This window comes from Parasteatoda tepidariorum, chromosome 8 (assembly GCF_982258835.1).
Source record: "Parasteatoda tepidariorum strain Cologne lab strain chromosome 8, Ptep-v5.0, whole genome shotgun sequence".
NCBI classification, from domain to species: domain Eukaryota; kingdom Metazoa; phylum Arthropoda; class Arachnida; order Araneae; family Theridiidae; genus Parasteatoda; species Parasteatoda tepidariorum.
In genome coordinates, this window is record NC_141762.1 from 51,782,981 (window position 1) to 51,795,704 (window position 12,724).

Here is a 12,724-nt window from a genome sequence, read left to right on the forward strand (position 1 = left end):
TGTTATTTTTATTCTTTAATATAAAAAAAGTACAACTTAAAAAACAAATCATCTTGTATTTACAAATGTGAATAGATTTTAAAGATTAACAGGCTTGCTTTAGCTTTTGTGTTGGTAATAGCCCAAATCTCCTCTTGATCAAAACTCTGTATTTGCTGTATGGATCTGCAGGTGAAAATCGAGCTGAAAAATAAAATAAACAAGTTAAAAAAAATTTGCACATTGAAAATTACTGGCCTTTATTTCTTTGTTAATTATTCATTCTTATTTTTTAATTGATCAATGTCTCACTTTATAATTTGACAGTAATTAAATTCTCTCATCAGTTAAAGATGAAAGTGAAAACCTGAACCAATACAAGATACTTTTTAAAACAAAATTATATTGACGATCTGTTTTAGTAAAATATACTATAGTCCATTCCACCTTAAGTTGGCACTGGAGAGAAAGGTAGGAAATGTAATGCTCCGCCTTTGAAAAGTAGTTCTTCGCTATTTTGGAATTAATTGCAGTTTAAATGCGCGTACAAATATAAATAAATGTTGCATAGTTAGAAAAGTATATCTTGAAACATTCATTAGAAGTTTTTCATGTTTAAATGTATTTAACTTATAAATACCTTCTCAGTAAAGCGAATGTGCAAAGAAGAAGGAGGTGCTTTAGTTTGGCGCTGAATTAGCTTTCAAGGACAAGGAATTGGCTCATTGGCTATGTTTCTACACTGGTCAGTCAGCTTTTCCATTCGCCTTGGCTTTGCTTAAGTGTCTTATCTCTTGTGCAGTTCTTTTTTTTTTTTTTTTTTTTTGTATTTGATTATTTAATTTTCTAAATATTAACCTCATCTGTACAATATTTAATGAAAAAATTTTTCCCCTCAGAATAAATGAAAAAAAAAAAACACCCCAATAGACAGGTGAATATTATTAAACTGATGACAGTTGAGCATATTTGCTGTGTTGTGTGAACAACGCAGCAAATTCAACATGTGATTTTATTATTATTTTTTTACGACAAAAGAAAAAATTGTTTTCGCTTTATTCGATCTCTGTAAAGATTCAAATCTTGCGTCTTTTGCGCCATGTTTAGTTCTGAAGTACAATTCGCTTTTTATAGGAACTTAAATAATGTAAAAATTTAAGATTTTTAGTTTGTTCAATTAAAGGGACTTTTAAATGTTATCTGAAATACAATTTCCATAATAGAAGTGTTAATCCGTTAGTTATAAACTAATAAAATGTATAGGAATTGAAATAATTTCAAAAAAGACGCAAAATTTGAATCATTAATTTTTTTTAAACAACGAAAGGTTAATTTAAACCAATCAATATTTTAATAATTACTTTTGAAATACAAAGCCCAAAAAGCTGAGAAATCCTTTCTCTTATGTAGAAAATATTAAGATATTTCAGCATCTGACAAAATATTTCGAGACTAACTAATTCTACTGTACTTAAATAACAAATTATGGGGATTTTTCTCTTAAGCCTCCTTTCACCTGCAAAGATCCTGAAAAGTAAAGGAAAGTTCTGATATTTCAAAATATGTATTTTCTTTTGAAGAAATGCGCCTACCCATCCAAGTAGAATTTCGTCTGATGAGAAATTGTGGATTGAATTCAATTCAGGGCTACCCCACAAAGAGTTTGCAGAAGGAACTGTCAACTGTTAAAATATTAAACGAATAACATGATAACCACCAGGATAGGTGGTTATCATGTTATTCAAAGAGTTCCTGTTGAGTCTAAGAGGGTGGGATATGGCAGCTGAAAACATGGGGGGGGGGCGAACAAACAGTACGCCCCCCATATGGATAATACTAATTTTTTTTTTCAGGTAAGTTCTTTTGTCTCTTAGAAGCAAAAATATATTTCAGAAAAAAAAATTTTTGTAGTAAAAAAAAAAACTTTTCTGAAATTTTTTTTTTAATTTTTTATTTATAAAAAAAAAAAAGAACAGTAAATATTAAAAAAACATAGGTATGATATTTTTCATGATCAATGATTTCCTGCCTATGTTGACTTTTTCTTCCCCAACAAAATACCAATGAGGGATAAATTAATGTACATTAATCTGCAAAAAATAAGTATATAAAAATAAATATTTAAAACAAAGTATTTATGCGCATCTATGCATTTCGTTTTTTTTTTTTTTTTACTTAGATTTCATCAAAAAAGAATCTTTTTAAATATATTTTTCTTTAATTAAAATTAGTTTCGTTTAATTAAAAAATTATAATAAGAAAAAAAAAACAGTAAGTATTATAAAACATAAGTATGATCTTTCTCATGATCAATAATTTCCAGCCTATGCTGACTTTTCCTTCCCCAACAAATCACCAATGTGGGATAAATTAATGTACATTAATCTACAAAAAATAAGAATAAGAATATAAAAATAAATATTTAAAACAAAGTATTTTTGCGCATCTATGTATTTCTTTTTTTTTACTTAGATTTCAGCAAAAAAGAATATTTTTAAATATATATTTTTTTTTCTGTTTAAAATTAGTTTCGTTTAGTTAAAAAATCATAATAAGAAAATCTGCTCTTTAAATACTAATTAAGAAATCAGCTTACAACTAGTATCTTAAAATAATAATTATGAGAAATGCTCTAAAAAATCGTGCTCTTTTCCGTATTCTGTACAAAATTTTAATACGATTCTTGGTTTTAAAAAAATAAAAATCGGCGTTTTGCTTTCTTAAACGCCAATACTGGCCACTTTCTCTCCCTTTGTTGCTACCTCATCCCCGTACTGACTTAAAGAGTAACCCAGTTTCCTTGTAATCCGGTCTACCTACCTTTCTCTCCAGTGCCAACTTAAGGTGGAATGGACTATAGATTTGTCTCAAAAAGCATCATTTTCTCCAAAATATTAAGAAAAAAAAAACTTGCATTAAATTTAAAAAACACAAACAATTTACAAAACATTTTGAAAAATAAACAACGGAAAAATAAACAATTGAAATATCACTTTGGAAAGAGAAATCGATCATAAACATTTCACTAAAAATGATAAAATTAAGGGTAAAAATATTGAATTTTGATAGTTTCAAGAAACCTCGTGACTAAGTAGTGAAGCTAATGACTTCACATTATTTTAGCATTTTGCAATTTTTCTTTCTTTCTGATCTCAAATTTTCTGCCAAAGAATTTTTAAAATCAACTTAATACATGGTTAAAAGTAGCGTCCGAGTCATTTATATTTTTTGCTTCATCAGACACTTCACAACTAGGTTTTAAAAAGGAATTACAAATAAAGAAAATCTTGATATGCAAAATTGTTAATTTGGAGAAAATGGTTTCATGCTGTGTGCTAAAGTGCACAATGGTTCTGCTGATAATTATGAAAAAATACTTTAGTGTCTTGAGAACAAAAGTCAGAGATTCAAGCCAAAAGAAAGTAGGTTGATCTAGTAATTAGTTTTAAGCTTGTACAAATAAACTATAAAAGAAAATTTTGCTATAACTATAAAAAAAAAAGAACTGATAACTCAGTTCTATGACTATTATCACATTAATCTGACACCGCTTCAGTGACCAATGTTATGTTTTGACTCTTAAAGTAAGCATTATTGTTAAATAAAAATCGTAAATTCTTTTGTATACCTATAAATTTCGCACACTAATTTGGGTTGAAGTTTTTCTATTAAATACTGTTATTGTCTGCACACAAAGGAAAAAGTCATTTATGATTCTTTAAAAATTACATTGTTATTTTAATGCTGGTCTTCAGCATGATTTCTTTTAGATCTTGTGGCCCACCATCGGAAAGTGATTAAGAAAGTGTAGATTGCTTATATTTTCCTTATATTTAAGAATTTGAGAAACATTTTTGACCCTTCCAGAAGTAAAGTATTCATGTTTATTTTTATTAAGGCATTAAAATCACGTTTACTGAAAAGAACAATTTATTAAATGAACGTATGAATACTACCTAATTTATTAAATTTTTTTTTAACTCTAGCATTTTAACAATTTTTTTACGTCTAGTACTGCTGAGCTAGAAAAACAGATCTTATCAACATGCATGGTACCTTAAGCCAAAAGGTTAACAAGGCCAATTTTTTCACTGTCATATTTTAGTTATTATGTACTTCAGATAACTATTGATAAACAGAAAAGATGATAATGATAAACATAATATATAAAATGATAAATACAAATATAAAGATAAACATAAATAAAGAATCCTATACCTGGATGAGCAGATAGGGTAGGCTTTCCATTAGGGTCCACTTTCTAGAAAGTGAAGAAAAAAGAAAGGTTAAAACAAGATACTACAAAATACACATATTACTATTTTATTTACATAATGCAGGGCCCGTGCTAAGGATTCCAATTCAGTAAATTAGCCAAATACAAAAAAAAGGAGATAAATTGCAAAAACATTGAAAAACAAACAGCATGATCTAAAAACAAAATTGAACAGACTAGAAAACAGCGCATTTGCAAGTTATACATTCTATTGACCTATTATTTTGTTTAACCAGATTTTCATGTATGAATAGCAAACAAATGTACTAACACAAGTACTTACATTTTCAGATACTGAATTTGGTAAACTTAAAATGCAGTAACTTAAAATAGTTGATAGAAGACGGATTTTTAAATGGTCTGAACAGAAATCAAGATGCAAAGACATACACAGATACAAAATGTGATGTGTGATTTTGAAATTTGTGATTGCCTCTTGATATTGGAATTTTAAATCTACATGAAATTAAATTCAGCAATATTAAATCTCAATATGAACAACGATATTTGATTTCATTAAATCTGGGGAAGTGCAAGTTCACACTCAAACCTGTTCTTAGTTCCCAAAAACTGCATGTTTATGAAGAGAAACTCAGTGAAGTTGCCATTATTATTAATTTGAATTTTGTTAAAGAGCCAATCTCTAGCAGCTGGATTTTGTGGATTGTTGGACTATAAAATAGCCCCAAATCCTGTCTTATTAAAATGTATATAAATATAATTAATTTAAGCTTTTAACAATAAATCTCACATGAACAATCTGAGTTGACTTTTTCGATTCCTTAGTAATATAGCTTTACCCTAAGTCAGAATTTTTTCTATGACAAACCTGTCTGGCCTCATTTTTTTCCGCGAGAATCTTAATAATAATAAAAAAAAAAAAAACATGCGCTTGGCTGAACTTGAAGGAGGGGTATTAGCTATTCTTGGAGTGTCTGATATGCTAATATGGGAACATTCCTGTATTGTGATCTGTGGCAGAATAATCGCCAAGACTTGGGCATTCCCGCGTAGCGGCCTATTAGAAAAGAAAAAAAAAAAAAAATCACAGGAAGGGATCATCTCCAAAGGTATAACCCGGTGCCACCCCAGGGCAAACATCTACAAATTCCAAGTTTAAAATCTACTTGGAGATTGCAATTGACGCGAAAGATCAAGATATGCAAATGTTCCCAAAACGACAATCGTCAAGCCGCCTAACGAATTTAAAAGAAAAATTTATAGAAGGTGACCAACTCGAAGTGACAAGTGATCAAACTTCTACAGGTTTTTTTTAAAACAAAATTGCAAAATTAAAACTTATTTGGAATTTCGGAGATTGTAGCTGGCGCAGAGAGCAGAAATATTTTCTAAACTACGAATTATAATCTTCTGGGAAGATTTTTTTTTTTTAGTTTTTTGCGGGCCGCTGCTCGGAAGTTGGCAATTATTCTACCACAGATACGGAAATCTACTCAAAAAAATCATACAAGAGTGACATACAATAAATAATTAGCAAAACGTAAAACTGAAGATTTTAAAATAAACAGAAGAGAGCACATGCGAACTCCAAACATATTCAAAAAGGACACTTACATTAAGAGTATAAACTCTTTCTCCACTTTCATTCAAGTAATACATTAGCAGCATGATTTCAAGAAATAAAAATACTATATATTTCTTAATAAATCTTTATTAAATTCTTCAAAACGTGTTCACACAACAGTAAGTTAAATTAAATTTTTGAACAAGAGTCGATCTGCTTATTTCTGCAAAGTTCAAGGACTTCAATATAAGAATTCCATAACTATATCGATACAATAAGTTATAACTGTGTCTGTGACGACTCACTAGCCTTAGCTTTGTTTTGATTTTGTGGGTTAGTTTCTGTTGTCTTTTATTTTTAACAGTAGTATTATCCGTGAAGCAAGAAATGATTTCTTCGAACAACGATATCAGTGAATCGTAAAGTAGCTAACGCATCAGTGAATTCTGATTATGAAGACGATCAGTGAACTTTTTTGAGTCTATAAATATACTTCAATTATTTAACTTCATCAGAAATTAGCTGTAATTAAGTAAGTTAATTATAAATTATTTATATTAAACAATGTGTGTTATTTAATAAATTTTTCGAAAATGTAAAATATGACATAATTTATAATTCTTTCGTTCTAATTTAAAACCAAACCATATTGCACTTTCAAGATATATATACATCCTTATTTAGTAAAATTAAGCATACTCAGTTTATGAATACTCTGTGTAAAGATGTCATATTTATCATAAAATTTTCTTAACATAACCCGAAATTACTTAAATTTGCGAATTGTATTTCGTTAGTTATGTAGGTAGTAGAATACACAAGTCTTGTTTTAAGCTGTATTGTGTACTATAAGAAGATTTTTAGAATTCTTCTGCACTGAATTTGCATTAAAAAATTTAATGAGTTAGATTCTCTTGTTTTGTATTTTAACGCTAATCACAATTCTATTTTACTCTTTCTATATTCAAATATTAACTAGACTAACAAATATAATAAAACTGGAATTACTCAAGCACAGCAATGCAACACTTCCATTAAAAAGAAGAAACAAATTATTTAAAATTTCCAATAACTATTAAATAATGCTTAGCGTTATAACTTAGTTTATTAATTTTTTAAACTCTAATATACTTTAAAGTTTTTTGTAAATTAAATTTAAAGCATTTTGTCATTTATAATTATTTAGACTTTTGGTTCATAGCACTTAACAAGGTATTAGGATTTTTATAGATAGATAAGTTTTCAAAGTTAAACATGAAATGCACCTAAAGCTATCTAATAATTGGTTTGTATTTAATTTCTAGAATGCATTTTTATTATAAGTACTAAAATGCATTATATTAAAATTTTGAAATGTATGATGCTGTACGTTTACCAGTTATTCCAGTTTTATTTTTCCATATGATTTTGTCTTTCAAGGAATAGTAGTTGTAAAATGATAAATATATAACTTTCATAAACTTCTTTTCAAAAGAAAAATTTTGCGTACAGATGTAGTTTGCATGATAAAATATTTAGCCAAAGATCAGTTAACATAAAGTATTTTATGAAGAGTCTTTGATTTCTCCTCAAATGATCCATGAATTATCATTAAAAATGTCTAAGCCCTGTGTCAGAATATTTTCGAGCTATCTGCGACTCTTGCACTAATATTTTTCTGCCGGATACTTTTAATATAATAGTTACAAAAATATATGTTACTAATTTAAAATAACAAAGGGATAAAGAGATTTTAAAAAAGGACAAAGGGATTTAAAATAATAACTAAATAATATATATATAGTTTACAAAAAAACTATATATGGGTCATTCTCACAAAAACAGTCATTTTCATGTCCCCAGTATATTTTATGTTTGTTTTACAGCTTACGAAAAAAAAAATTTCAGGGAAAGTGTCCTTCGGAATGCAAGCTAACAAAAGAATAAAAATAAAATTATCAATTTTTATTTTTTATTTATTTTAGGTAATTAAAATATACCAATATGTCATTCCCTCACTTGTCCCCACTGCTGATTTAAAAAAAGAAAAAAATTGTTTCTGAAATAAAATTTTTTTTTTTACAAATTCGTGTTTTTTATTTCAGAATACTGAAATATAGAATTCAGAAAATCAATTTTATAATTAATTTCTGATAAAAATATTAACACAGCACTATTTTAAACTTTGTCCCCAGTGTTTCGCGTCATTCCCTCACAACAATGTTCTTATCACCTGCAATCTTCTTAGAATAAAAATATTTTAATAAAAACTTCAGAAGTTAACAACTGGCATCATAGAACAAAATTGCAGTATGTTTCCATCTTCAACTTAAAGAAGCTTTGCTGTGGAATAAATTTGAAGGAATCAAACCAGGTAAAATTTTTTACATTTGTCATTCCCTCATGTCATTTTTTAGAGTAAAATAAAATACAACTTCATCGAGAAAGTGGATAATTATATGTTGCTTTCTTGTATGAATATAATTGTATGTGATTGACTTCAGAAATTAATTAGGCCTAACTGTTATTTTTAAATTTCATTGAATTCGTCATTCCCTCACTAGTGTATAAAGTGAGGGAATGATTCAAGATGAGTTATTATCAAATTTTTTTTTGTTCAATCGTGCCAGCCAATTTTATTTCCCAAACCTGTAAAAAGTATTAAATATATAAGACTAAATTATAATAAGTATTAGATATACTTAGTATGTTATCATTTTCAAACTTTAGGTAGATGTAACTTAGATAAAAACATGTATTAAAATAAAATATCATTCCCTCACTATTAGTGTCATGCCCTCACTTTTTAAATAGTGAAAATAATTAATTTACTTATTAATTAATTTGAAAAATAAATTGAAAAATTAATAAATTAATTTATTAAATTAATTTATTCATTTATTAAATTAATTAATTAATTATTAATTATTATAAATTAATTAATTATAAATTAATTATTTAAAAAATTAATTAATTTAAATATTAAGTATAATTTATAGGATATATACTTTCTTTATAATGCCATTACATATTCCTATTAATATAAAAAGTTTCAGAGCTCTATATTCACTTTACTTTTTTGGGATTTTATGAACTGAAAAATGACAGTTTTCGTGAGAATGACCCATATATATTATTTAGTTGAACATATAATGTATTTTTATTCTAATGTTATGGGTGATATTCTTGCATTTCGTTGGGGGGGGGGCACAAATTATTTCCTTCATCACATTTTGTAAATAATCATCACAATAAAAAAATAATTAAATATCATAAAATCCGTAGTAGTAATTGCCGATAAGAAGATCGACAGTGAAATTGCGCAAATCAGGCACCTCAACTGCGTGTTTCATCTCGAAATTATATTATTGTTATAAATAATATTGTATAAAAGATATTGAATTTAAAAACTATGCAGGTATCAATAGCAATAACTGCCAAAAATTTGATAGAATTATTGCCTTAAAAAGTAAAAACTCAAATGCAGGATTAGAATTTTACATATTGTTTGAAATATATCAGGATATTTAAAATCCATGTGAAAATCAATATCAATAACTGCTGAAAATACAATTGAAACAACATCAATTTATGATATTATCAGTGTAAATTAAGCGTGTTTAAAAGTGATTATCTAAATGCACAGATCAAATATTGCATGTAAATTTCTGTAGAAAAGAAAAGTTTTTTTTTCATTTTTTAGGAGAAAAATCTTTCTGCAAAAATTCTGTAACGTTCTGGACAATGTCACCGTGTCACTTAGATTCTGCCTAAGGGTGCCTAAGTACAACTTAAAAATCTTCTTTTGCTCCTTTTAGCAATGTGCAAAGAAATTCAACATTGGGGAAATTTTGATAAAGCATTTAATGAATAGCATTCATTAAACAGCCTTTTATTGTTAGCAGGTAATAAAGAAAAATCTTAAAATGATACAAATCAACTGGCAGTTTAAAGAGGGAAATTTGTGTTTTTTCTGATAATTTTTCTTTGAAGAATGAAACTGTTGTTAATTCAAACTACTGATAGTCATAATTTCCCTTCTTACCTATTAAATTCGAGTTATCATGTGTAGACTGTAATTAAATAATTAAGAATTGTCTCACTTTTGACAAAATTATAAATTCTTTATTTTTATGCATCAAGTGATTTACTTATAGATTATGCACACTAAAAATTATACTTTTATTACTGTCACTAAAAATGTTTAACAAAACTCATTGCCATTTCTTTATTTTAATAATTTTATCTACATTATAAAGTCTAAAAATATTAAAAAATATCTAGCTAACAAAAGCATGAATGAAAGAAACAAAACATATAACAAGATAATTTAAAAAAAAAAAAAATGCATGCGACAAGGTAGGTATGTGTTAAATTTGCTGCGACTGAAAACCATTAACTTGTATGTTCTCTAAGTTTGAAGAGAAAGGTACAAGCTTAGACACTGTTCATATTGTCTAACAGCAGTGTATTATGTAGTATTTAAATTCCTTCTAAGGCTGTTAAAAGATAAGCCTTGGAAAACAGAACTAAATACTTGGTTATGATTAGGTGATGTACTACTGTCTATTTTTGTAAAAATTGAATTGTAGATTAATATAAAGGGCAGCTTAAAATCAAATGTCTAAAATATTGATTTTGTTGCAGTAATGGCTGACAGGACACAAAACTCAGCTGAATTGGTGTCATCAAAGGAGGGAAGCAAAAATTCTGATGAAAAATCTAATTTAGAAAATGAAATTATTGAAAATGGCAAAAATGGAAAGCAAATTAAATGTCAGCGATGCCCATCTACAATTTTAATTCCTGGGACAGCAACTTTAGTTGAGCATGAGGTAAAATTTCAATGTATAAATGAGTCACAATGCAGAGTTAATGTTTATATTTGTGTGAAATTTTGGAAAATAATAGTAATTATCTAATATCTTAAATAACATATCTATTTTTCTGTAACAATAATTTTTCAATTAAGAGTGCATCTACTCTTGTGTTAATCCTATTAAAAGTAAATTATACTCTTTCATTTTAATTAACAGTTAGCAATTATAAGTAATTTTAAAACAGATTAGTAGTCAACTAATTATTGAAACCAGAAATTTTTAATGAAGCAAAGTTTTTCATAGATTAATTTGTTTATTTCTTCTAAAGGAGTCAAAATTCTCAATTAGTTTTTTTCGATAAGTAACTTTTATACCTTGGAAAGAAGATATGACAAACTTAATTTAAGAATTAATTATTAATAATTAATTTTGAAACAGATTAGTAAATTAACTATTAAATATTGAATTAAGTTTAGTCATTATTGATCAATAATGAAAACTTAGCTGTGTTATTGTTCTGGTGTAAAGGTAAAATTTTTTTAAAAGAATTGAGTCTATTTGAAATGCTCCGTTAACATGCTTCGCTTTAGTTAAAACAGAAAAACAAGCAAAAGTGAAGAGAAAAAAAATTCTTAATTTTCAAAACATAAAATGTTGGAAAAACGATGAAATTGACTTGCCTGAATGTAAAATTGCCTAATTAAAAAAAAAAAAAAAAAGAAGAAGAAAAACAGCATTACAAAAGTTATAGTTCAGTACAAAGTAATCTAATTTCAGTTCTTCAGATTTCACTTTTCAAGTATTTTCCAGAACTTGAATTAACAAATATAAGTATTTCTAATAAATGTATTGTAAAAAATAATATTTTGGATTATTCTTTATTAAATCCCCCCCCCCCCCAAAAAAAAATTGTCAAAAAATAGTTTTTCAATTAATACTTTGTTATTATATTAATTAATTTAATTTAATTAATATTTCTCTCAATTTAAGTAATTTATTACATTCTAATTATTTTCTCATTTTCGTTCAATTTTGCTTGATTTTGAAGAGATTTTTTCGTATTTAGAAATTTAACAGTTGTCTTTGTAATTACAGTTCAAATTACCTGAAGCACCAACTAAGGAAGATGAAACAAAGGAAGTTGATGCCTCTACAAACAAATACAAATATTGGTGTGTTGATAATATGTATGCCTTTGAAAATGTTGGTTTTAGTAAGACTGTTGAAGGTGTTAAATATCTTATTTGCGCTGATTGTGAAATTGGGCCTATTGGTTGGCATGATCTCGAAACAAAGCTTTCCTATGTATCCCTTGGTAAAGTAAATTATTGTTGATTTTAATGTATTATTTTGTGATTGGTTGTTCTTAAAGAGAAATATTAATTTAAAAACTGTAGCGTAATATAATTATTCGAAACATTTCTTAGCTTTTTTTTTTAAATGAATTAGAGGACAATATAAATTTGTCTTAGAGCTTGCATGTGTGACTAAATATTTTGACAAAAATTTATTTGTTTAATCATGATTATTTTACTATGTTGTGATACTATTTGATACATATCTTCTGTATAAACTATGTATTTGTGTTTTCAAAAGTGTTTCCTAATAAAAAATTTTGAAACTTATATTATGATTGATTACATTATTAGATGTGTACAAATTCTAATTCAGGTGTATAATGATATGTTTTGTATCTGCATTATTAAAAAAATATAGCTAAAAATTATAGAAATATTAAATAATTTAAAATACCAATTAATACATTTATTCCTACCCTTGAGTCCAATATTGTAAAATTATTAAAATTCAGCTGTGGAATTCCCTTATCTATTTTATTTAGGATTCGGACCAGCTTGTATTAAAGGGGTAATTTTTAAAAAAATCTATTTCCATCAGTAAACTCTGAAAATTTAGATTTTTTTTAAATGATAATGCTTGACAAAATTCTGATTCAATATTTTATTATTTATTTTTCATTTGTGCATTAAACTGAGTTTATAAAATATTAGTATAGTGTCCGTGCATTTTTTAAACATTGAGTTTAGTTAAAACACTAATTTCCAATTAAATAATTGGAGGGTTCTTAATATAGCAAAGCATATATTGTGGAAATTTTTCCTTTGTGTATATTTCCTTGAGAATTTC

General features: G+C 26.7%; 2 protein-coding genes across 2 annotated transcripts; one reads left to right on the plus strand and one right to left on the minus strand.

The window, feature by feature from the left end:
* Nop10 (Nop10 ribonucleoprotein) lies at positions 1-6,048 on the minus strand. Its single transcript, XM_043049897.3, has 3 exons — positions 5,831-6,048; positions 4,198-4,240; positions 1-183 (listed from the first exon to the last, which is right to left on the minus strand). The coding sequence occupies exons 1-3, from the start codon at positions 5,882-5,884 to the stop codon at positions 86-88; spliced, it is 195 nt and encodes a 64-aa protein (XP_042905831.1). The 5' UTR covers positions 5,885-6,048; the 3' UTR covers positions 1-85.
* strat (RAB interacting factor STRAT) lies at positions 6,044-12,204 on the plus strand. Its single transcript, XM_016065981.4, has 3 exons — positions 6,044-6,312; positions 10,407-10,594; positions 11,675-12,204. The coding sequence occupies exons 2-3, from the start codon at positions 10,409-10,411 to the stop codon at positions 11,912-11,914; spliced, it is 426 nt and encodes a 141-aa protein (XP_015921467.1). The 5' UTR covers positions 6,044-6,312; positions 10,407-10,408; the 3' UTR covers positions 11,915-12,204.
* The last annotated feature ends 520 nt before the right edge of the window (positions 12,205-12,724 follow it).